We start from the raw sequence: 24,361 nt of genomic DNA, 5'->3' as shown, positions 1-24,361 counted from the left end.
TGGTGTTCACTCCCTTCTTTCCCAGGCTTGTTCCTCTGACAGCTAAGACCCATCACCTGGCCCCAGACAACTTTATTCATGTCCCTAATTCACATCTTCAATCTCCCTTCCTGCTCATTCATCCCATAGACATGTACTACAGCCCACTTGCTGTGGGTCTCCAAGTCTGGGGCTTCTGAGTCCCTTAAGCAAGCTCTGCTCCTTGTCCTATGGAGGGGCCCCATAGGCAGCTCAAGGAGTCCACACATAGGCATTTCAAAACGGGCTTTATTATTATTATTTTTTTTCAAAATGGGCTTTAAATACTTATCAGGGTGCCACACAAAGGAGCTAGGGTGAGAACTTGGTACATGTGAGTGTGGGGCTGGGGTGCCCTGAGAGAGAAAAAGGGGACCCATCTGTCAGGGCAGCTGGGGTGCCCCACCCCCACCCTGGGACTAGGGAGCAGAGTAGAAGCCCTCTCTGGAGGGTCCCAGGGCTAACTGGGAGCCAGCCCTCCCTTCGAGGTAGATCATCGGGGAGGGAACTGAGAAGCAGCTCCCATGGTGGCAGTGGCTTCCTCAGTGGTACTGCTGATAGCTGGGATAGCCTGGGGCTGGGGTGCCGTCCTTAGGGGGCAGCTGACTGGGGTCCTCCAGGAATGGGGGTGCTGGAGAGGGGAGAATCCGGTAAGGATGAGTGGAAGAGGCCAGGTGGAGCATTTCCCGCTCCCCTCACCACCATCTACCAGGTACTCACCATTTCGGAACTGCTGGGCCGTGTAGCGAGTGAGGAGGATGCCAACACCCTCAATGAGGGCCAACAGGATGCCCCCCATCATCGCTGAGCCCATCATGGCCAATGGACCACCTGGGGGAGTTGGCGGCAGAGAAACAGAGGTGAGGGCAGGCAGAACAGGGTGGAAGAGGCTGGGGTCAGGGCCAGGGCCGGGGGCACTCACTGCGGGCCGCCAGCACAGCCCCGGTCAATGCTCCACTGGTGATAGAGTTCCAGGGATCCTCCTTGCCCCGAAGCCGTACCAGGCCACAGTCGATGGTGGAGAACAGGCCCCCCCATACTGCAAAGCTACCTGTAGTGGGACCAAGGTCTAATTAGTTCCTGGGAAATCCCAAGAATTCACATCTCAGGGGGCTTCCAAGGCCTGAATGCCTTGGCCAAGAACAGGGAAAAAAAACCCAGACACAAAGGCAGATAGCAAATCCCCAGAGAGTATTTCCTATCTGTCCCCAGCCTGTGGTAGCTCCCACTTCAAGTCATCTATAATCACCATCAACATTCCCTTCACCTTTATGGGGAGCTGACAAATGTTTACAAGCAGATTTCTCTTCATATAGCCTTTAACAGAGCAACTTTGAGCTTCATAATCACCACACAAAGTTGGAATTCTGATTTGGGTTTCAGTGAGAAGAAAATAGGTTAGAAAAGCCAGTTAATATGACAGTTAAAATGTTTACTGAGGGCTTACTGTGTGCCAGGACCTGTTCGAGGTACTGTGTTATTTGACTTCTGCAATTTTAAATTAGTTAATGTTATTAAAGTGTTTAGCATAGCAACAAGCACTTAGTAGTATATGTAAATTACATAAACTACAAAACTACTGATAAGGTGGTTACTGTTATCACCACCCCCATGGGACAGGTGAGGTTCAGAGAGGTTAAGCCACTAGCCCAAGGTCACATGGCAGGGAAGAGTCAGGACCTAAATTTAAACTCCAGAACCCACTTTCTTCTCCTCCATATTCAATTGTTGGAAAACATCACACCCCTGGAAAGTCTCCGGCAGGGGCTAGAATCTGAACCCCCAACTTGCAGCCTAGACCTGAAGGATCAACCACTCCCATCTTTGCCAAGACATCTCCTATATCTATATCCCCAAGCCCCTCACCTCCAATCTGGGGGGCTCGGATCCTCACAGCGTTGGCACTACCTCTCAACCGGTGCCGAATTCCCTGGGGAAAGGAAGAAAGGGAGTCAGGACAGGGCTGAAGCCACTGGCAGATGGGTTTCCAGCTTTTAAGAGAGGGAAGAAGATGGGAGATCTGTTAGAGGTATCAGAGGTAGAGATGTGGAGAAGTGGCCAAGAACTAGGGGTGTGGAGGGTGCCCCAAAATGGATGTTCTCACAGCTGAGTTGACAAGTGCTAATTCATTCATATATTTGTTCATTCATTCATTCAGTAAATGATTAACAAGTACCAAGTACCGGCCGGGCACGGTGGCTCACGCCTGTAATCCCAGCACTTTGAGAGGCTGAGGCAGGCAGATCACGAGGTCAGGAGATAGAGACCATCCTGGCCAACATGGTGAAACCCCGTCTCTAAAAAAAAAACAACAACAACAACAAAAAAAAACAAGTACCTACTATATGTGCCAGGCACCATGCCATATACAGGGATACAGCCATGAACAAGGTAGATCTGCTCCCTGCCCTCTCAGAGCTCACATTAACAGTGGGAGACACAGATCCTGAGCAAGGGCAGGTAAACAAGGGAGCTTCAGACAGCAATCTGCACTTTAGCAGAAACACCATGAAGAAATATGATTGGGGCTGAGGAGTCAGGAAAGGCCTCTTGAAGGAGGGGGAATTCATGCTGAGACCTTGATGATGAGAAACTTGGCCAAAGATCCAGGGAGGAGAGTTCCAGGAATCTAGGGGAGGGATGGGGCTACATATGTAAATTGCAGAGACCTTGGCAAATAGATGGCATTAAAGCCACAGCATTTGCAATCTTCTGGGAAGGGAGGTGGTCAGAGAAAAAGAATTATGTTAAAAGAATTCTCTGAACTTTAAGGCTGTCTTCCCTCTGGCAATTAAATTCCTGTCATTTTCCTCTATCCAGGTTTCTGAGCCAGAATCTTCCTCTAGGCAAAATGTGTCTGGTCCTGGTGCAGTGGTTCATGCCTATAATCCCAGCACTCTGGGAGGCTGAGGCGGGTGGATCACTTGAGCTGAGGAGTTAGAGAGCATCCTAAGCAACATGTTGAAACCCCATCTCTACCAAAAAAAAAAAAATTTTAGCTGGGTGTGGTGGCACAGTCCAGTGGTCCCAGCTACGTGGGAGGATCACTTGAGCCTGGGAGGTGGAGGTTGTAGTGACTGTGATCACACCACTGCACTCCAGCCTGGGCAACAGGGCAAGATGCTGTCTCAAAAAAAAAAAAAAAAAAAAAAAAAAAAGGCTGGGTGTAGTGGCTCATGCCTATAATCCCAGCACTTTGGGAGGCCCACCAGGCAGGCAGATCACGAGGTCAGGAGTTCGAGATCAGCCTGATCAACATGGTAAAACCCTGTCTCTACTAAAAAACACAAAAATTAGGCGGACATGGTGGCAGGCTCCTGTAATCCCAGCTACTCAGGAGGCTGAGTCAGGAGGATTGCTTGAACCCAGGAGGCAGAGGCTGTAGTGAGCCAAGACTGTGCCACTGCACTCCAGCCCGGGCAACAGAACAAGACTTCATCTAAAAAAAAAACAAAAAAAAAAAAAACAACAAGGAAAAAACTTGGCTGGGTGCAGTGGCTCACACCTGTAATCCCAGCACTTGGGGAGGCAGAGGCAGGTGAATCACCTGAGGTCTGGAGTTCCGAGACCAGCCTGGACAACATAGTGAAACCCTGTCTCTACCAAACATACAAAAATTCGCCAGGTGTGGTAGCACATGCCTGTAGTCCCAGCTACTCAGGAGGCTTAAACAGGAGAATCACTTGAACCTGGGAGGCGGAGGTTGCAGTGAGCCAAGACTGTGCCTCTGCACTCTAGCCTAGGTGACACAGCATTTTTTTTTTTGCTCACCTTTAACTGTCTTGATCGAGTTATAGCGAGACTGTCTCAAAAAAAAAAATCTGTTTAGCTTTGCACACACATTTAAGATTTGATAATAACTCTTTGAACAACACAGCATTTCCACAGAGGAGCTTCAGTTGGATGGGGTGGAGGGTGAATGACAGAGGTGATGTTTGCAATCCCTACAAAATCCCAGATACAGGAGTCAGGCTTGGCACACAGTAGGTGAGTGGGCATCAGAATGAAAAAGTACACGTGACTGACAGCTCCGAGCAGTTTTCAGAGCAACATCCCTTGTGGGCAAGACAGCTGACCCCACACCAACGCAGGGAAGGCCTGGACTCACAACAGGGGCATTGCGGAAACCCTTGATGGCCTGGAAGACTCCACCACCGATGACACCCATAGTGAAGGCGCCTCCGCAATCATCCACAATTCGCCATGGGCTGCAAGCAGGAAGGGAAGGACGGGGTTAATGTGAGCCCTCCCCTAGGCCCTGTCACACGGATTCTTTTCTAACTGGGAGAAACCAAGTCACCAGAATGGGAAGTGCCTAAGTAGGAACAAACACTTCAGATAATAAGGAGCTAGTCCTGTCAGTTCCCCCTGCATTAAAGCGAGAAATATGTCAAAGGGGGAGAAATATTAGTCTTCGCCCTCTCTGCCAACCAAGTTCTGACAACTGCTTTACTGTGCTCAAAGGTTAAATGAATTGGCACACACACAGAGCTGACGTTTCAATAAGCGAAACAGGCGTGTTAACTAACCAAGACAGATCGTCAGCAAAGCAGGACCGCCTCACACCCCTTCTCCGACGGTGAGACCGTCCAATCAAGCCCCGCCCCTTTTCAATCTAGTACCACTGGGAAAAACCAAGAGCGAACGCGGGGAGGATCCACCGCCCCCTTCAATAGGCTCATCCGTGCCCCGCCCCCACTGACAAAGGCGACCTGGGAAAAACCACCCGCGGCAACTCTAGGGATTTCCGTTCAACCCCGTACCACCCCCAGCCGGGATGGATTCGACCAGGTGTTTTTTCGTTAACAAACAGGTACTAGGAGATTACGAAGTCAGGAAAACGTGGCGTGGTTCGGCCTCTGCCGCACCTTCTGCGGGGAGACGGTTGTGGCCCCTCATAATGGAGCCCGAGTGACAGGAACCAAGTTGGGGGAGTGGGAGATACGTTAAGAGTACCCCGAGTCTGGTACATGGTTCTGTGTGGCCGACGCCTCCCCCGCCCGACCCCCACGGCTGGCCTTGGCGTCGCAGCAACAGTCCCGATGCCAGTGCCCATCGCCGTACCAAGGCTCCCGAGCGTACTCCTCCATGGCGCTGCCGTCCGGCCGCGCAGTCAGGCCACACCCCCAGTGTTGACGCACACCGGCGTCCGAGCTTTCCGCTTATTACCGGACCGCGACTGGGTTGCTACGCAACACGTCACCCCAAGGACACACTCTCATTGGCCAATCGAGTTTGCGCCATTTGCTCACTGCCTCCTTAGCGTAGTCCAGTTACCTTCAAGCTCGGGGAGAGAAGACCTCATTCTGTGCTTTGGGAAGAGAGTCGTGTGGTCCCAGGTATCGTAGCGGCGACACGAGAGAGACGGCTGGCGTGACAGCCTTCCACTACCTGCACGACTGTATTGGTAACGTTGGGGTGGGTGCATTCTTTTGGAGCTGGAGGAAGTGCTGCCCTTTGCTCCCCCATCCTAGCGCTTTGGTTTCTCCCACCCGGCGATCTGTGAGGGGACGCTGGATGAGCCCATTTCTGGGGTGCGGGGTAGCCGCGCTTCTTAGGCGGTGGGCGGAACCCGGGCCTGGGAGAGGAACTGGGTCCTGGAGCACCCTGTTTCCGGACAGAGTTGGTAAGAGTTTTGGTGATATTGCCACCTATCTCTTACATTTTGTAGTGCGTATGTTCTGTCCACCCAACTACTGTTTCAGTTGAACAGATGGGAGTCAGATGTGTACATGTTGAGGGGAGGCCCTTGTTTACGGGATCCAGATATGAATCCTTATCTGAGCTGCTTGTCAGTTTGTCCTTCTGTTCTTAGGTCTGTCTGCTACCAGCTATGCCGCTGCCCGTTGCGCTGCAGACCCGCTTGGCCAAGAGAGGCATCCTCAAACATCTGGAGCCTGGTGAGACAGCTAAAAGCAGATGGTCCTACACGTTCCAGCCTCCACCGGCACTTTTGTTGTTGATACTGTTGCTTGATACCTAGCTTGGGCCAACTGAGCACCAAGCAATGGGGTGGCAGGCATTTTTCGTTGTTAACGATATGGATTCCTCACATCCATCCCTACCATATGTCAAGTGGAGGGGGTTGGGGGAATAGTCTTTTTTTTTTGAGACGGAGTCTCGCTCTGTGCCCAGGCTGGAGTGCAGTGGCATGATCTCTGCTCACTGCAACCTCTGCCTTCCAGGTTCAAGCGATTCTCCTGTCTTAGCCTCCAGAGTAGCTGGGACTATAGGCACGACCCACCACTCCTGGCGATTTTTTTTTTTTTTTTTTTTTTTTTTTTGGAGACGGAGTCTGGCTCTGTCGCTCAGGTTGGAGTGCAGTGGCGCGATCTAGGCTCACTGCAACCTCTGCCTCCCAGGTTTAAGTGATTCTCCTACCTCAGCTTCCGAAGTAGCTGGCATTATAGGCGTGTGCCACTACACCCAGCTGATTTTGTTTTTTTGAGACGGAGTCTCGCTCTGCGCCCAGGCTGGAATACAGTGGCACCATCTTGGCTCTCTGCAACCTCCCCTTCCGGGTTCAAGCGCGATTCTCCTGCCTTAGTCTCTCGAGTAGCTGGGACTACAGGCACACCACCATACCCGGCGATTTTCTTTTTTGAGGCGGAGGTTGCGGTGAGCCAAGATTGCGCCATTGCACTCCAGTCTGGGTAAGGAGCGAAACTCTGTCTTAAAAAAAAAAAAAAATCAGGGCTTATACTGGTACTCACTTCAGAATGGTGTTGTGAGGATTAAATGAATGAATTCATGTGCAGTACCCAGAACTGCACTGATACATAGTAAGCACTATGTAAATATTTGCTGACATTGTTGCTATTGATTCATTTGTATCAAGTCCCTCATCACAAAGATTACCTACGTCTTTTTTTTTCTTTTGAGACAGAGTTTCGCTGTTGTTACCCAGGCTGGAGTGCAATGGTACGATCTCGGCTCACTGCAACCTCCGCCTCCTGGGTTCAGGCAATTCTCCTGCCTCAGCCTGCTGAGTAGCTGGGATTACAGGCACGCGCCACCATGCCCAGCTTATTTTTTGTATTTTTAGTAGAGACGGGGTTTCACCATGTTGACCAGAATGGTCTCGATCTCTTGACCTCATGATCCACCCGCCTCGGCCTCCCAAAGTGCTGGGATTACAGGCGTGAGTTTTTTTTTTTTTTTTTTGAGACAGAGTCTTGCTCTGTCGCCCAGGCTGGAGTGCAGTGGCCCAATCTCGGCTCACTGCTACCTCTGCCTCCTGGGTTGAAGCAATTCTCCTGCCTCAGCCTCCTGAGTAGCTGGGACTATAGGCGTGCACCACTGTGCCTGGCTAGTTTTTGTATTTTTTAGTAGAGACAGGGTTTCACCATGTTGGCCAGGCTGGATTGATTTTCTTTTAAGCCTACTGAGTGACCCGTCCCTATGGTATGTATCTTATTTATTTATTTGAGACACGGTCTCACTCTTTTGCCCAGGCTGGAGTGCAGTGGCACGATAATAGCTCACTGCAAGCTCAAACTCCGGGGCTCAAATGATCCTTCTGCCTTAGCCTCCTAAGTAGTTTGGATTACATACATGTACCATTGTGCCCAGGTAATTTTTTTTGTAGAGACAGGGGTCTCGCTATGTTGACCAGGCTGGTCTCATGTTGAACTCCTGGCCTCAAGCGATCCTCCACCTTAGTCCAAAGTGCTGGGATCACAGGCATGAGCCACCATACCCAGCCTCTTATTAACAGTAGTGGTGATTATATAGCTGACATCTGTTTTGGTTCTGCTGTACGACAGCCACTGTGCTGTTGCTGGCATATGCATTTCATTATTTATTATATCCATAGCTGAAATCTGTTATAGGCCTACTGAGGGCCAGGCACTGAGCTAAGGGACACCTTTTTATTCTATGATATTGACTGACATCTGTTGCAGGCTTACTGTGTGTCAGGCCTCAGGAACTGAATGGATTCAGAGTAATGTTTGGATAAATCCATTGCCATCCAAACTCCTGATACCCAATATACGGGACTTACCCTGTAATCATGAAGCTTGCATGCTAAACAGATTGAACATATTGTCAGATTAATCCTTTACCATTCAAACCCATTTTATCTAAATAGATTTGGATAACACAGTTTCACATATCTGAACTCAGGAACTGAATAGAGAAGGGTAAATTTTGGCTGGGCGCGGTGGCTCACGCCTGTAATCCTAGCACTTTGGGAGGCCGAGGTGGGTGGATCACCTGAGGTCAGGAGTTCAAGACCAGCCTGGCCATCATGGTGAAACCCCATCTTAAAAATAAAATAAAATAAAATAAAATAAAAAGGAGAAAAAAAAGAGAGAAGGGTAAATTTTTTGATGAATCCCTATCAACTCTGAAACCAGATAGCTTTGGCCAACAATAGAACTCATCATCTGAACCCAGAAACAGAACAGAGTTAGGTAAACTTTTTTTTGTAACCCTCCTAATACAGAGAGTTGGATTTGGAATGTGAGGGATACTTCATATCCTTCCTGGCATACACACACACGTGTCTTTTACATGTGGCTTGTGTGAATGCGTGTGTGTGTCTCTAGGCTCTGTAGGATGAGGACTCCCCTGGTCCCTAACTGCTCTCCTCCTCCCCACCTTGATCTGCCAGAACCAGAGGAAGAGATCATTGCCGAGGACTATGACGATGATCCTGTGGACTACGAGGCCACCAGGTTGGAGGGCCTACCTCCAAGCTGGTACAAAGTGTTCGACCCTTCCTGGTGAGCCTGGATGAGGGGGAGCTGACTTCTGACTTCACCCTTCCTGTGCTGACCTTGATTGTGAAGTACAGGGGGACACAAGGGAGGGGCCCTGGGGTGGAGGGTGTTGGGTATCTGCAGGACCCAAGTTGCTGCATGCTGGGGCCTGGCTCCTCTGGGATTGGAAGACAGTCTTTTCAAGAGATGAGATTCTGGGGATCCTCCCTGTGGGGTCCTGACATGGGGCAAGTATAGTCAGAGACTGGGGAGACAAGAGTTGAGGATCTAAGGCGAGGACCTCTGTGCTGACACTCCTCTCCCCCTGCGGCCCCACAGTGGGCTCCCTTACTACTGGAATGCGGACACAGACCTCGTATCCTGGCTCTCCCCACATGACCCCAACTCTGTGGTCACTAAATCTGCCAAGAAGCTCAGAAACAGTAATGCAGGTGAGTTGGCAGGTACAAGGGGGCCTTGAGTGATCTTAGCAGTTTTCACTGAGAGGCCAAGTAGAATGATAATGGATCAGAGGGACAGGTGAGACCAGGTGGGCCCAGCCACAGGCAAGGGAGGTTGTTGAAGGCAGAGGCTGCTGGGTCCTGGGGTAGGAAGAGAAGGTCACTTCAAGACTCATATCCTCAGATGCTGAAGAGAAGTTGGACCGGAGCCATGACAAGTCGGACAGAGGCCACGACAAGTCAGACCGCGGCCATGAGAAACCAGACAGGGGCCATGACAAGTCAGACCGGGGCCACGACAAGTCTGACAGGGATCGAGAGCGTGGCTACGACAAGGTAGACAGAGAGAGAGAGCGAGACAGGGAACGGGATCGGGACCGCGGGTATGACAAGGCAGACCGAGAAGAGGGCAAAGAACGGCGCCACCATCGCCGGGAGGAGCTGGCTCCCTACCCCAAGAGCAAGAAGGGTAAGCTGGGCAGAATGGGGCTGGTGAAACCAGCAAGGCACAGGGCACACTGAGGAAGTCTTCTCTCAGAAAGGTGCGTGGACCTGGGGATTAGAGGAGGGTGCTGTGGTCCATGGCAGCCAGGGGCTCCATTTCTTCTTGGGGGGTGGGGCTCAGTGATCAGGGGCTCCTGGTGCCTCTATTGAAGATCCTGCCCTGCCACTTCCACAGCAGTAAGCCGAAAGGATGAAGAGTTAGACCCCATGGACCCTAGCTCATACTCAGATGCCCCCCGGTAAGTGACAGCCCCTCATGACTCAATATGTGGACACCATCCTCCTGCCTGATTCCTCTATTCCTCATTGGGACCAGGTAGGCTGTGTCCGCCACATCTCCCATCCCCATCCTCTGACTCTTTCATCGGCAGGGGCACATGGTCAACGGGACTCCCCAAGCGGAATGAGGCCAAGACCGGGGCTGACACAACAGCAGCCGGGCCTCTCTTCCAGCAGCGGCCGTATCCATCCCCAGGGGCTGTGCTCCGAGCCAATGCGGAGGCCTCCCGAACCAAGCAGCAGGATTGAAGCTTCAGCCTTCCCAGCCCTGGGTTAAAATAAAAGTTTTCTGGTGATGCTGCCCACCATGCCTGAGTGGTTCCTTCGAGGCTGCCCAACCCAAGTCGGCAAGATGTACAATGCATTTTATTTGCAAAAACTCAGCTAAGAGATAGATAGTGTGGGGCTGGCAGGGGCTGGAGTGGTGGGGACAGGGAGTCCGGTGTCTACCTCACCCTACCCCTAATACTGATCAGTTTGGTCCCAGCTGGGCCAGGGCAAGAAGAGAGAACGAGGCCAGGCCAACATCTTCAATCCCAGCGGCTAGGAACCCTTCACCTTGGTGAGCAACCTGTGGTGGGAATGGGAAGGAAAGAAAAACACAAAGCTGGGCTAGGCTGGCAGGTGGGTTTCCTGAGCAAGCAAGGGCGGCAGTGGTGAGGCTGGTAGTCCTGGGGGTTAGTAACGGTGCCCGCCTGGGTCAGAAAGCTACACGTGGACTAAATAAATACAACATCTTTATTTGGCATTGGGTATCCTGACGTTTGTTCATTACAGTTCCTTAAAAAACAAACCAAAAAAATCAGAACAAATTAATCAAAAATAAAGATCCAATGGCCCTATTTACATATAGCAAAGACAGCCCAGGCATCTTCCATGCACACACACACCCCGTGCCCCGATACAGTTAAGGGGTTAATAAGCTTTGGGGAGTGCAGGAGGCAGGTTCCACAGTTCATCAATCCCAAGACACCCTCATGAGGTAGGGGTGCCTCACACAGCCAGTGGGGTATCAAGAGTGTGATTGGCAGCTTTATTTTTCTTCTCTAGATGTCTCCATAAATAACCCTGCATCTGGCAACTGACAGTGTCTTAAATACAATGAGATTCAGCCACTTCAAGGACCTCCACTTTTCCCACGCCCTGGATCATTAATGATCTGATTACACCACAAATCCCAAGTCCACTGGAAAAAAAAATAGCCCCTACCGCCCGCCAGAAGGGCTGATGCAAAAATCTCAGCTCTTGTCCAGGACTCGCAAGAAGCCCATCCTTGAGGTGTCAGGGAAGCTGCCTCAAGGCCACACAAAAGACCGAACTGCTAACATGATCCAGAGCAGTGTGGTAAGGGAGGAGAGAAGGCCTCAAACTATGGGCAACCAAACCCCACAGGTAGGCATCAGTCATTCCTGAAGAGCTGTGGGAGTTTTGTCCAGTGTGTTTTCATGTTGGAGAGACTGCTGGGAGAGACTCTCCCAGACAAGACACCTCCAGCAGAGGGCACAGGGTGGGGGAGGGGGCAGACAAAAAAAAGGCCTTGAATGACAATAACCCCCAACCCTGCCTCCAAAGAGGTTAGAGCGGGCAGAGGAGGCAGCTCTAAAACCCCCTCCAGGGGAAGAGGATCAGCCTACCAGGAAGGGTTCATGTGACACCCAGCCCTAGTCTCACGCCCCTCCAGAAGTCTCAGTGACGTGGGAGAAAAGACCATCTCCCAAACCCAGAGGAGCCAGGCCCTGGAGGGCGGCGACTTGGGTCCTGCAGATGCCCAACACCCTCCACCCAGTCCCCCTCCCTTATGTCCCCCCATTGCTGCCAGCCCTCACTTCACCAGCACTGACTTTGGCAGAAAGGGCTCCGTGATGAGGTCTCCACGGTGGGAAGAAAGCTGTGGTGGCGGTGGCTGCCCGGGAGGCTGCTGGTGAATGCAGGGCCCGGAGGCAGAGGCAGAGGCAGAGGCTATGGCTTTGGCTGCACCTCGGGGAAGGCTGTAGAGGTAGACGGCACCAATGACGAGCCCAGCACCAAGGGCAAACAATGGGTCCACATGGAAGCCAAAGAGGCGAATGGAGGCAACAGTGGACAGCACAATGGACAGGGAGGTGGCAAAGCCCTTGAGGATGTTGTCAGCATACTTGACAACCACAGCCACCAGTAGCCCGCCGAAGGCCTGGTTGAGCACCACGCCCCAGACAGCAGGCGTGTACCCAAAAAAGAAACCGCGGCTGGCCACAGCAGTGCCCTCAGCCCACCAGAGCCCCACCAGGCCCAGGGCTGTACCAAAGAGACCCAGTTGCAGGTTGCGTAGCCACACAGAGCCTGAGCTGCCTTTGAGGATCTTCTCAAAGTAGACACCTGCGAAGCCGGAGGAGAGACAGGAGGCCACGACAGCTACCAGGCCTGCCCCAGGGTTCTGATCCAGTGGCCGTGGGCCTCCCCCACCGGCTTGCTGTGCCTGGACAATGGCGACGCCTGTGAAGAGGAGCAGCAGGGAGGCCCACTGCAGCCGGGAGAGGCTGCGGTTCAGCATAAGCACGGAGAACAGCGCTGTGGTCAGGATCTTCAGCTGGTACGTCACCTGTGAGTGGCACATGGAAGGCACTAAGGGCTGACCCCAGCCCCCAACAGGTGCGCGTTGGGGGCAGCACCCACTGTGGGCCCCCAGGCACAACAGAGGGACAGAGTGGCATGGATGACAATAAAAACAGCAAAAGTAGCCAGCCACTGGCCATTGGCTGAGCTGTAGCAAAACAGCCCTGAGGTCCCTCCCAGAAAGTGCACAAAAGGATGGCTGTGCCAGGAAGTCTACATCCCAATCCCATGTCCTGGCTGTGTGACCAGGGACAAAGCACTTGCCCTGTTTGAGCCCTGGCATCGTCTATAAAATATGGCTGAGGTGTAGAAGTAGGTAATCTCAGCTGGGCATGGTGGCTCACGCCTGTAATCCCAGCACTTTGGGAGGCTGAGGTGGGCGGATCACTAGAGGTCAGGAGTTCAAGACCAACCTGGCCAACATGGTGAAACCCCATCTCTTAAAAAAAAAAAAAAAAAAAAAGAGGGGCTGGGCGCAGTGGCTCACGCCTGTAATCCCAGCACTTTGGGAGGCCGAGGCGGGTGGCTCACGAGGTCAAGAGATCGAGACCATTCTGGTCAACATGGTGAAACCCCGTCTCTACTAAAAATACAAAAAATTAGCTGGGCATGGTGGCGCGTGCCTGTAACCCCAGCTACTCAGCAGGCTGAGGCAGGAGAATTGCCTGAACCCAGGAGGCGGAGGTTGCAGTGAGCCGAGATCGTACCATTGCACTCCAGCCTGGGTAACAACAGCGAAACTCTGTCTCAAAAGAAAAAAAAAGACGTAGGTAATCTTTGTGATGAGGGACTTGATACAAATGAATCAATAGCAACAATGTCAGCAAATATTTACATAGTGCTTACTATGTATCAGTGCAGTTCTGGGTACTGCACATGAATTCATTCATTTAATCCTCACAACACCATTCTGAAGTGAGTACCAGTATAAGCCCTGATTTTTTTTTTTTTAAAGACAGAGTTTCGCTCCTTACCCAGACTGGAGTGCAATGGCGCAATCTTGGCTCACCACAACCTCCACCTCCTGGGTTCAAGCAATTCTCCTCAGCCTCCCGAGTAGCTGGGACTACAGGCGTGCGCCACCATGCCCAGCTAATTTTTTTGTATTTTTAGTAGAGACGGGGTTTCACCATGTTGACCAGGATGGTCTCGATCTCTTGACCTCGTGATCCACCCGCCTCGGCCTCCCAAAGTGCTGGGATTATAGGCGTGAGCCACTGCACCCGGCCTGTTTTTGTTTTTAAGATGGAGTCTCACACTGTTGCCCGGGCTAGAGTGCAGTGGCACAATCTCAGCTCACTGCAACCTCCGCCTCCCAGGTTCACCCAATTCTCCTGCCTCAGCCTCCCGAGTAGCTGGGATTACAGGCGCAAACCACCACACCCAGCTAATTTTTTGTATTTTTAGTTGAGACGGGGTTTCACTATGTTGGCCAGACTAGTCTCAAACTCTTGACCTTGTGATCCACCCGCCTCGGCCTCCCAAAGTGCTGGGATTACAGGCATGAGCCACTATGCCTGGCCGTAAGCCCTGATTTAAAGATGAGAAAACTAAGGCATAGGGAGGTTAGGTGACAAGCCTCAAAATCACACAGCTGGAAAGTAGCAGAGCTAAGACTTGAACACAGGCAGCCTGGCCCTAGAACTCAGGCTCTTTAACCATTTCACAAAGCTGCCCACAAATAGCCTAAAGCTTATCTATTGCCCGCCAAGGGCTCTTCACAGATACTTCTTTTAAGTATCCTAGCATCTCAGTGAACAGGCATTACTATGTCCACCCCCAATTCTCACAGACAAGGAAAGGGAGGTTGAGGGCATTCTGAGGACATTCTGGAGGTAACACAGCCCCTGTCCTCTGCAGTACCCCCCACCACGCCATTCCCATACTCCAGTCCCCAACCCAGTTAGTTCCTCTGGGGCCATGCTGGGCTTGGGGCTCACCTGGAAAGTGGCAGCTGGTAGGTTAGAGATGGCAACATACTGGAGGTTATTCTGCAAGGTGTAGATGAGAGAGGGCACTGCGAGCTTGAGCGTGTCCACATACTGCACCAGGACAGCCTCGTGGAGGAAGAGAATCAGGTGCTTCACGTTACCTAGGTGGGAGGAGGAGAACCCTTTTTAGCACTGACAGCCATACATCAGGAACCCCTGAAGACTGGGACCAGGCCTGGCTCCCGTGACTCCCCTATCCACCCTGCTCTCCACTTCCTGGGGGCTGGAATGAAGTCTGTGATCTCTGTTTTCACTAGAGTGCAACCGTGTTTCCAGCAAGCCTTTCTGAGACACAGTTTAATAGCAGCAAAAGATTCAACCATCTGTGTCTGCTAATCACAGAGCATGTCACTCATCTCAGAGCCTACCTCCCTGGCAGAGAGCCACATTCAAGGCAAGTACTCAATACTCAATACGTGTGTACAATGAAATAACCATCATTAGGCCAGGCGTGGTGGCTCAGACCTGTAATCCCAGCACTTTGGAAGGCTGAGACAGGCAGCTCATGAGGTCAGGAGTTCAAGAACATCGTGGCCAACATAGTGAAACCCTGTCTACTAAAATACAAAAATTAGCTCGGTGTGGTGGCACGCGCCTGTAGTCCCAGCTACTTGGGAGGCTGAGGCAGGAGAATTGCTTGAACTTGGGAGGCGGAGGTTGCAGTGAGCCAATACCGCACCACTGCACTCCAGCCTGGGCAACAGAGTGAGACTCTGTCTCAAAAAAAAAAAAAAAAGAACCATTATTAACTCAGAGTTTATGAAGTAGAAGCCCTAGGAGCTGGGCTGGAGGGCTGTCTCCCACACAGAAGAGAAGTTTAGTCTAGACTTTTAGACTTCTCCTAGCTCCTCACTGGCCCATGTGCTGTCTGAGGACAGGGGCAATCTCCCCCTTGTCACATCTTTCTGTCAGCCCTAGACACACAGAGTTGCCTCTGCCACATGGATAAATGCAGGCCTGACCATTAAGCAGAAGTCTGCTTGGGACCTGCTCCAATGAAAACATGAGAATTGGGGTGGGCGCGGTGGCTCAAGCCTGTAATTCCAGCACTTTGGGGGGCCAAGGTGGGTGGATCACCTGAGGTCAGCAGTTCAAGACCAGCCTGGCCAACACGGTGAAACACCGTCTCTACTAAAAATACAAAAATTAGCTGGGCTTGGTGGTGGGCACCTGTAATCCCAGCTACTCGGGAGGCTTAGGCAGGAGAATCTCTTGACCCAGGAGGTGGAGGTTGCAGTGAGCTAAGATTACACCACTGCACTCCAGCTTGGGCAACAAGAGTGAAACTCTGTCTCAGAAAAAACAAAAAGAAAGAAAGAAAGAAAGGAAACGTGAGAATCATTTGCTATGTAACAAGGCCTTTGCAAAGCTTGCCCCACTTTTTGGCAGTTTATCTTTTAAGTCATAGCTGGGTGTCACTCCAGCAGGCAAAACTTCAACAGCCACTGAACAAGGTTGTCCCAGGAACTCCTAATGATGCTCATTCACCAAACCCTGTCCTTGCCCTTCATGCCACTAATCCCAGGAGTAATTACTGGTCTTCAAACTCTAATTCAGGGGAAAAAAATTTCAGGGGGTGAGAGAGGGAGAGGAGCTGAAATTGTGGCTGAGATGAAGGCCTGTGATTAAGACTGTTACTATCTGTTATTGCCATCTCCCATCAGCAATGAGGACAACCTGCTCCTCAGCATTGCTAACCCATCCAACCCCATGGCCTGAGGCAACTGTTCACATCTACACTGTCCACAGAGTCAATAAAGGTAAGAGCAAGTATCTTGTTAACCTGGAGTTAACAAGTGGGTGAGTGTTCTCTTCAATGTAAACAATGGGCAAAGGTGCATAATTCATCTCTATCCCTTTACTTATGCAAGACTTTTTTAGAGAAACAATTGGGCAACACTTCAAAGTACAAGGCCTTCAGGGAGATGTTGAAATTAGCAGATAAACCGAACTCCCAATTTACAAGAGATGTAGAAGACAGAAGAATATTTGTTAAATTTTTGAGAATATTTCCCTCAGGGAGGGAGTCAGTAAGATCCAGACTACCCAAAGCCTACAAGACAAATGACCTGTTTTCTCCAATAAATTAATTGCAAAGACAAAAAAAAAAAAAAAAAAAAAAAAACCCTAGAGTAACAGATTTAGAAGATACCAAACAGGCATCTGTTTGGTGGCTCACACCTGTAATCCCTGGATTTTGGGAGGCCGAGGCAGGTGGATCATGAGGTCAGGAGTTTGAGACCAGCCTAACCAACATAGTGAAACCTTGTCTCTACTAAAAATACAAAAATTAGCCAGGCATGGTGGTGCCCACCTGTAATCCCAGCTACTCAGGAGGCTGAGGCAGGAGAATCACTTGAACCTGGGAGATGAAGGCTGCAGTGAGCCGTCTCAAAAAAAAAAAAAAAAAAAGATACTAATTACAAAACATTGACTAAATACCAGTGAATTTTTAAAAAACTTTTATAACATTTAAGAAATCATTATAAATTTGAACACTGACTGGATTATTTGATTATTTGACTTTTATTTTTTTTTTTTTTAAGACGGAGTCTCACTCTCACCCAGGCTGGAGTGCAATGTCACGATTATTTGACTATTTTTTATTTAAATTTAAAAAAGGAGCCAGGTGCAGTGGCTCACGCCTGTAATCCCAATACTGTGGGAGGCCAAGGTGGGTGGATCACAAGGTCAAGATATCGAGACCATCCTGGCCAACATGGTGAAACCCCGTCTCTACCAAAAATACAAAAATTAGCTGGGCATGGTGGTGCACGCCTTTAGTCCCAGGCTACTCGGGAGGCTGAGGCATGAGAATCACTTGAACCTGGGAGGCAAAGGCTGCAGTGAGCCACTGTACTCCAGCCTGGTAACAGAGCAAGACTCTATCTAAAAAAAAAAAAAAAAACAAAAAAAAAACGGACGTGGTGGCTCACGCCTATAATCCCAGCATCTTGGGCAGCCAGATCACCTGAGGTCAGGAGTTCAAGACCAGCCTGGTTAACATGGCCAAACCCTGTCTCTACTAAAAATACAAAAATTAGCCAGGCATCATGGCAGGTGCCTGTAATCCCACCTACTCAGGAGGCTGAAGCAGGACAATCGCTTGAACCCAGGAGGTAGAGGTTGCTGTGAACAGAGATTGCACCCACTGCACTCCAGCCTGGGCGACAGAGTGAGACTGTGTCCAAAAAAAAAAAAAAAAGCCAAGTGCGGTGGCTCATGCCTGTAATCCCAGCACTTTGGGAGGCGGAGGCGGGTGGATCACCTGAGGTCAGGAGTTTGAGACCAGCCTGACCAACATGGTGAAACCCTGTGTCTAATAAAAAATTACAAAAATTTAGCCGGGTGTGGTGGTGAGTGCCTGTAATCCCGCTACTGGGGAGGCTGAGGCAGGAGAATTGCTTTAACCCGGGAGGGGGAGGTTGCAGTGAGCCGAAAACTGCTCGTACCACTGCACTCCAGCCTGGGTGACAGAGCAGGACTTGTTGTCAAAAAAAAAATCAGAAAAAGATGTAAGCCTGGGCAACATGGCAAAATCCTGTCTCTCCAAGAAGTACAAAAATTAGCGATGCCTGTGGTCCCAGCTAGTCAGAAGGATGAAGTGGGAAGATTGCTTGAACCCAGGAGGTCAAGGCTGCAGTGAGCCAAGATCACACCACTGCACTCCAGCCTGGGCAACAAAGTAAGACCCTGTCTCAAAAAACACACAAAACAAACAAACCGCATACATTTAGGGGGTACAACTGCAGTTTTGTTACATGGATATACTGCACACTGGTGAAGTCTGTGTTTTTAGTGTACCCATCACCCAAACAGTGTCCACTGTACCCAATAGAAAATTTCTCTCTCTTGACTTGCCTACCACCTTTTCATGTCTCCAAGGCCAATTATTCCACTATGTCCATGTCATTTTTTGAATTATTATTTTTTCAGGTGGAGTCTCACTCTGTCACCCAAGCTGGAGTGCACTGGCGTGCTCTGAGCTTACTGCAACCTCCACTGCCCGGGTTCAAGCAGTTCTCCTGCCTCAGCTTCCCAAGTAGCTGGGATTAACAGGCATGCATCACCTTGCCCAGCTAATTTTTGTATTTGTAGTAGAGACGGGGTTTTGCCATGTTGGTGAGGCTGGTCTTGAACTCCCGACCTCAAGTGATCCACCCACCTCCGCCTCCCAAAGTGCTGGAATTAAAGGTGTGAGCCACCATGCCCAGCTTTTTTTTTTTTTTTTTTTTTTTTGAGACAGGGTTTTGCTCTTGTTGCCCAGGCTGGAGTGCAATGGCACGATCTAGGCTCACGGGAACCTCTGTCTCCCAGGTTCAAGTGATTCTCCTGCCTCAGCCTCCCAAGTAGCTGGGATTACAGGCATGCGCCACCTAGTTCAGCTAATTTTGTATTTTTAGAAGAGACAGGGTTTCTCCATGTTGGTCAGGCTGTTCTTGAACTCCTGACCTCAGGTGATCCGCCCACCTCAGCCTCCCAAAGTGCTGGGATTACAGGCGTGAGCCACTACACTTGGCCCGTCCTATTTTTTAAATTAGTGTTAATTTTTTCATGTACGATTCCTAGGCATTGTATTTATTTTTATTTTATTTTTGAGATGGAGTCTCACTCTGTCACCCAGGCTGGAGTGCAGTGGTGTGATCTCCACTCACCACAACCTCCATTTCCTGGGTTTGAATGATTCTTGTGCCTCAGTCTCCTGAGTAGCGGGGATTACAGGTACCCACCACCACATACAGCTAATTTTTGTAATTTTAGGAGTTGGCCAGGCTGGTCTTAAACTCCTGACCTCAAATGATCCACCCACCTCAGCCTTCCAAAGTGCTGGGATTACAGGCGTGAGCCACCGTGCCAGGCCAGTACTGTATGTATGTATGTATTTATTTTTTTATTTCGAGACAGAGTTTCCCTCTTATTGCCCAGGCTGGAGTGCAATGGTGGGATCTTGGCTCACTGCAACCTCTACCTCCTGGGTTCAAGTGATTCTCCTGCCTCAGCCTCCTGAGTAGCTGGGATTACAGGTGCCCACCACCACACCCAGCTAATTTTTTAGTATTTTTAGTAGAGATGGGGTTTCATCATGTTGGCCAGGCTGGTCTTGAACTCCTGACCTCAGGTGATCCACCCACCTCGGCCTCCCAAGGTAGTGGGATTACAGGCATAAGCCACAGTGCCTGGCTATTTATTTTTTTGATACGGAGTTTCGCTCTTGTTGCCCAGGCTGGAGTGCAATGGCGAGATCTTGGCTCAATGCAACCTCCGCCTCCTGGGTTCAAGCGATTCTCCTGCCTCAGCCTCCCAGGTAGCTGGGATTACAGGCATGCACGACAACACCCAGCTCATTTTGTAATTTTAGTAGAGACGGGGTTTCATCATGTTGGCCAGGCTGGTCTCAAACTCCTGACCTCAGGTGATCTGCCGGCCTCAGCTTCCCAAAGTGCTGGGATTACAGGCATGAGCCACCGTGCCTGGCTATTTATTTTTTTGATGCGGAGTCTTGCTCTATCACCCAGGCTGGAGTGAAATGTCGAGATCTTGGCTCCCTGCAACCTCTGCCTCCTGAGTTCAAGTGATCCTCCTGCCTCAGCCTCCCGGGTAGCTGGGATTATGGGCATGCACGACAATGCCCACTCATTTTGTAATTTTAGTAGAGACAGGGTTTCACCATGTTGGTCAGTCTGGTCTTGAACTCTTGACCTCAGGTGATCTGCCCACCTGGGCCTCCCAAAGTGCTGGGATTATTATTTTAAAAAAACCAAAAAAAAAACGCACCAAAACATTTATTCAAGATAATATAGGGGAATTTACTTCCATACAATATTACTCCGTGTGGGATTAACTTCAAAATAGAACGGGATAAGGACGTAGGTAGACATATAGATTGGCAGTGAGTGGACAATCACTGATGTTGTTTAATGAGCAGCCAGGAGTTGCTAATTGCTGACTCTGGGGGATGGGTACATGGATATTTTACTATTTGATTATTCTCTCTAATTTTGCATGTATTTGGAATTCTCCATAATATGAAGCTAAAGATGACTAAATCACATGTGCCATCCCCCTGCTACTTTATAAGTATAGACAATCACTCCTACAGTCCACACAGGCCAGCTGCCCGCCTTTAGGGCTAGAAAAGTGTAAGATGCAGCTACGCATAGCTGGAGGGGTTCTCCAGGCAGGTTCAGATTTGGAGACAACTGAAGCAAACCCTCTGTGTGAACACACACACATACATGAGGAGTCCCACCCACCGACCCCAGTGCAGCCCCCTCCCTGGCTCGTACCCCTCTTCTGTGCGAAGAGCAGCAGCAGGCAGGTGAGACCTTTGAGCACTTCTGCCATGACCACAGCAGTGGTGGCAAAGAAGCGGTCCCCCGGCAACGTGCGGGCGTAGCGGATGCTGAGGATGAGGGAGGCATTCTGGACCACCAGCACGGCTAGGGATATGTACTTCAGGCGCCTGTGAGCTGTGGGGAACGGAAGGAGCAAGGGGTAACGGAGGGGTCAGAAGCCGCTGGGGCATAGCCACACCACCACCCACCCCCTCTCCTTTCTCACCCAGGACCCTCCTAGCCACCGCTACTTGCTCCCTTAGCCTGCGTGCCCTCACCCAATGAAAGTCTGATTCCTAACAGCTTACTGCCTCAGCCATGAGCAGGAAGAGCCAGAAGGGAGAAATGGGCCCCACCCCGTCCAGTCCATACCTGGAACCCTTACCAAGGTGTCAGGAAATGGCTGAGGCAAACCCTGGCCATGTGCCTCGGCTCCCTCCCAAGTGAGAAGCAACTCTTCCCCAGGCAGAATACTGACAACTACATTCTCCACGTTTATTGTTTATGTGTGCCTATCACTGGGTTAACAGATTTCTATGGATTACTTCAACAGACTCTCATATCCTTCTCATCTCTAAAATAACTGCAAGGATTCCCATTTTATGGATGAGCAAACAGGATTTATATGAAATGATGCTCCTATTTAACGAGGGACTGGCCCATGTAAAGAATAAATCAGTGCAGGGAATGACGCCACTGTATGAGGTATGTTCACCCTCTAAGGACCAGTCTTTCTCCCATCTAAGAAATTATTCGATTCCCTCACACACAGAATGGCCTATATCACATATGGAATGATCCTCCTCATACTCAGAATGGTCTCTCCAGCCTCTCCCTCCTGTGACAGCTGGTTCCTCCCGACCCGGAATAATCCACTGAATATAAGAATTGATTCCCCCATGCTCCCAGGGACTGAATCCTGTATCAGAAGTGGTTATCCCACTAAGAATGGTCTGGCTCCCTCAAACAGATGAGGAAATATTTCCCTGCACTCCAAAGGGACCGTCCTCCCACCACCGCACATCGACCCTCTAGCTAATGAACTTTTCCTTGCTCTACCCACACTCACAATTAGCTCTCTCTGCTGTAAGGAAGGACCCGGCACCCTCAGAATGTTCTTTCTCCACCATATAACGATGAGCCCTCCCACCCGAACGTACAATGATCTCTACCTCCATTAGGAAGGGAACCCCCAGAACGATCTTCTCTGCACATAATGAAGGACATCCCCATCCTCAAAATGGACCCTCTCTAGTCATATAAGGAAGGACTCGCCCCACCCTCAGAATAGTCTCTGTCCCTTTATAAGGAAGGAACCACCACTCTCAGAATACTCTCTCCCTTCAACGAAGAACTCCCACACCCGCAGAATGGTCTCTTCCACACGGAAGGACCCCACACATTCAGATTGTTTCAGTGGCCTTAGCCTCCCCAAAAAGAAATACCCTCCACACTGACAATGGTCTCTACTCTCCATATGCGGAGGGATCCCACAATCAACCTCACAATGTTCTCTTCCCCGCCCCCAACACACAAGGTACGCGCGCGCACACACACACACACACACACACACACACACACGTCGGACCACACGGGATGCTCCCTCTCACTTTAGTAAGAAACATTCCCGACTCCTAACAATCGCGACCTCCGCCTCCACGCGACTGCTCGGCCGCAGACTGTCTCACCGGCACTCGCGGTCCCCGGCTCCAATGCACCCGCGGAAACCGCCCCTGCCCCGGCCGCTGCGGTGGAACCACCAGCCCCAACCGCTGCCATGTTGGCATCTGCCCGGCCCGTCCCCTCGGCAACAGTAGGCTACTTCCGTGTTCGTCACTTCCGCTTCCGGGCCACCTGAGTGAAGGTGGGGTAAGAGCCGGGGTAGTCAGGGTGGTGGCTTTCCTCGTCCGCTCCTAAAAGCTCAATGTAAGAGTAGCCCCAGGACTTCCAAATTCTGTCGGATCGGGACGCAGGGTACACGGCCCGCTCGGCCTACCCACCGTCCCTACTCAGCTTCACCGGCCCATTCCTGTCACTAGACCCGCCTTGTCTTGGCGTTCGCGTCCGCTTCACTGGGCGCACTTTCCAGATCACCCGCAATCCCGTCTCCTAGTCTCATTGGCTCAGTCACACCTTTCATGTCGGCCTTTTATTGGCAGATTCTCTAGAAGGCACCGCCCCTTTCCGCATCAGAAACTCCCAGGTGCTTCCTGGTTGGACTGAAGTTCCGCTTTCCCGTTCCCTAGCGAGGTCCCTCTCTGGAGAGCACACGGGAATCTAGGGCCGAAGACACTTTGACCTGGCCGGGGCGGGTGAGGGCATACTGGCTGAAGCATCAGGTGAGAGTCAGGCATGTGAACTAGCAGATAATAGCAGAGCAGGTGAGGATAAACAAGTGAAAATGCAAAGCAAAGTTGACGCAGATAAGGGAAGACAAGTGAGACACCAGTGAGGATGGCAAAGGAGACAGGTGAAAGGCTCACAGGTTAGCTAGCATTTGGAGGCAGGGCAGGATACCGGGCCGGGGGCGATGGCTTACGTTTATAATCCCAGCACTTTGGGAGGCCGTCTGGCAGATCACCTGAGCTCAGGAGTTCCAGCCTATGGCGAAACCCCATCTCTACTAACAAAAATTAACCAGGCATAGTGGTGTGCACCTGTACCCAGCTACTTGGGAGGCTGAGGCAGGAGAATCGCTTGAGTCCCATCTCAAATTTTAAAAAATGAAAACAGAGCAAGAGGGGACAGCTGAGGTTAGAACAAGTGAAATCAAGAGGAACGGGGCAAGCCAGATAGTCAACTGTTAAGGAGAAATGGGAAGGATGAGTATGTAAGGGTTAAGATGGGGGAGAGGTTAAAGATAAGAGTAAAACCGGTGACTGCACCCTACACATCAGTAGACAAGAGCTACAAGATTATAGTCAACACCCAACTCCAGCCCTGCCCTCACTGGTACCCTGATAGGGCTTTTCTTCTCCAACAGGGAAAGGGCTTCTTCCCTCCCCAGGGGTGTCAGGGAAGGTAGTCGCCCAGGCTGGAGTGCTGTGGCGCTATACTGGCTCACTGCAGCCTTTGCCTCCTGAGTAGCTGGGACTACAGGGGTGCACCACCACGCTCGGCTAATTTTTGTATTTTTAGTAGAGAGGGGGTTTCACCACGTTGGCCAGGAGGGTCTCGATATTCTGACCTCATGATCCACCATACCCAGCTGGGGAGGTAGTTTTTTCTGCTACTGAGATGGCCATCTTGATTGGGGATGTGCCCTAAACACCTTCAATATGCACAGTATCTCCAACAGAGAGCCCTTCTGCATGTACTGGACACGGCATAAGATAATGGACAGGGGAAATCAAGTTTTTTGTGTGTGGTGCAGCTTCCAGAACCCTTAAAGCTCTTTAGGATGGCAAGACAAGGCTGTGGCTTCATGAGGACAAAGCAGACAGTCTGTCTCAGCGCACAGTAGATGCACCATAAAA

At 50.7% G+C, this 24,361-nt stretch overlaps 3 protein-coding genes across 10 annotated transcripts; 1 reads left to right on the top strand and 2 right to left on the bottom strand.

The window, feature by feature from the left end:
- Positions 1-249: 249 nt before the first annotated feature.
- Positions 250-5,405, bottom strand: TIMM17B (translocase of inner mitochondrial membrane 17B). 3 transcript variants are annotated; one of them, XM_012471651.2, is made up of 7 exons: positions 5,083-5,168; positions 4,127-4,226; positions 2,361-2,510; positions 1,885-1,948; positions 941-1,069; positions 739-849; positions 250-649 (listed from the first exon to the last, which is right to left on the bottom strand). In XM_012471651.2, the coding sequence occupies exons 1-7, from the start codon at positions 5,106-5,108 to the stop codon at positions 561-563; spliced, it is 669 nt and encodes a 222-aa protein (XP_012327074.1). In that variant the 5' UTR covers positions 5,109-5,168; the 3' UTR covers positions 250-560. The 3 variants fall into 3 exon arrangements, with proteins under 3 accessions (XP_012327074.1, XP_064220431.1, XP_012327072.1); XM_064364361.1 differs by lacking the exons at positions 2,361-2,510; positions 5,083-5,168 and adding an exon at positions 5,296-5,405; XM_012471649.2 differs by lacking the exon at positions 2,361-2,510 and having other exon boundaries at positions 5,083-5,167.
- PQBP1 (polyglutamine binding protein 1) lies at positions 5,264-10,275 on the top strand. 4 transcript variants are annotated; one of them, XM_012471647.3, is made up of 7 exons: positions 5,264-5,357; positions 5,834-5,918; positions 8,636-8,747; positions 9,063-9,175; positions 9,369-9,653; positions 9,864-9,927; positions 10,060-10,275. In XM_012471647.3, exons 2-7 carry the CDS (start codon positions 5,852-5,854, stop codon positions 10,214-10,216), a joined length of 798 nt encoding a protein of 265 aa, XP_012327070.1. In that variant the 5' UTR covers positions 5,264-5,357; positions 5,834-5,851; the 3' UTR covers positions 10,217-10,275. The 4 variants fall into 4 exon arrangements, with proteins under 4 accessions (XP_012327070.1, XP_012327067.1, XP_012327068.1 ...); XM_012471644.2 differs by having other exon boundaries at positions 5,276-5,425; XM_012471645.3 differs by having other exon boundaries at positions 5,276-5,436.
- Positions 10,276-10,320: 45 nt separating this feature from the next.
- On the bottom strand, positions 10,321-24,308 carry SLC35A2 (solute carrier family 35 member A2). Of its 3 annotated transcripts, none has more exons than XM_012471641.3 (5): positions 22,574-24,308; positions 20,838-21,020; positions 14,500-14,651; positions 11,809-12,545; positions 10,321-10,538 (listed from the first exon to the last, which is right to left on the bottom strand). In XM_012471641.3, the coding sequence occupies exons 1-5, from the start codon at positions 22,662-22,664 to the stop codon at positions 10,511-10,513; spliced, it is 1,191 nt and encodes a 396-aa protein (XP_012327064.1). In that variant the 5' UTR covers positions 22,665-24,308; the 3' UTR covers positions 10,321-10,510. The 3 variants fall into 3 exon arrangements, with proteins under 3 accessions (XP_012327064.1, XP_012327065.1, XP_012327066.1); XM_012471642.2 differs by lacking the exon at positions 22,574-24,308 and adding an exon at positions 22,496-22,515; XM_012471643.3 differs by lacking the exon at positions 10,321-10,538 and adding an exon at positions 21,258-21,341 and having other exon boundaries at positions 10,688-12,545.
- Between the last annotated feature and the right edge of the window lie 53 nt (positions 24,309-24,361).

Source organism: Aotus nancymaae, unplaced genomic scaffold, assembly GCF_030222135.1.
Source record: "Aotus nancymaae isolate 86718 unplaced genomic scaffold, 86718_ANA_hifiasm-v0.15.2.pri h1tg000058l, whole genome shotgun sequence".
NCBI lineage: Eukaryota > Metazoa > Chordata > Mammalia > Primates > Aotidae > Aotus > Aotus nancymaae.
Note: the sequence above shows the minus strand (reverse complement) of the source record. Positions and strands in the feature narration are given on the sequence as shown.

Bases quoted from the DNA above. Each gene is read 5' to 3' on its own strand.
- TIMM17B (XM_012471651.2), bottom strand. From the start codon at position 5,108: ATGGAGGAGTACGCTCGGGAGCCTTG. The intron at 850-940 runs GTGAGTGCCCCC...CAACTCCCCCAG, and splicing joins GGCTGTGCTGGCGGCCCGCA to GTGGTCCATTGGCCATGATG. The intron at 650-738 runs GTGAGTACCTGG...TCCCCTCTCCAG, and splicing joins GGCCCAGCAGTTCCGAAATG to CACCCCCATTCCTGGAGGAC.
- PQBP1 (XM_012471647.3), top strand. From the start codon at position 5,852: ATGCCGCTGCCCGTTGCGCTGCAGACCCGCTTGGCCAAGAGAGGCATC. The intron at 9,176-9,368 runs GTGAGTTGGCAG...TCATATCCTCAG, and splicing joins GCTCAGAAACAGTAATGCAG to ATGCTGAAGAGAAGTTGGAC. The intron at 9,654-9,863 runs GTAAGCTGGGCA...CCACTTCCACAG, and splicing joins CTACCCCAAGAGCAAGAAGG to CAGTAAGCCGAAAGGATGAA.
- SLC35A2 (XM_012471643.3), bottom strand. From the start codon at position 22,664: ATGGCAGCGGTTGGGGCTGGTGGTTCCACCGCAGCGGCCGGGGCAGGG. The intron at 21,021-21,257 runs GTATGGACTGGA...CGTTCCCCACAG, and splicing joins CACCTTGGTAAGGGTTCCAG to CTCACAGGCGCCTGAAGTAC. The intron at 14,652-20,837 runs GTACGAGCCAGG...CCTCCCACCTAG, and splicing joins GCTCTTCGCACAGAAGAGGG to GTAACGTGAAGCACCTGATT.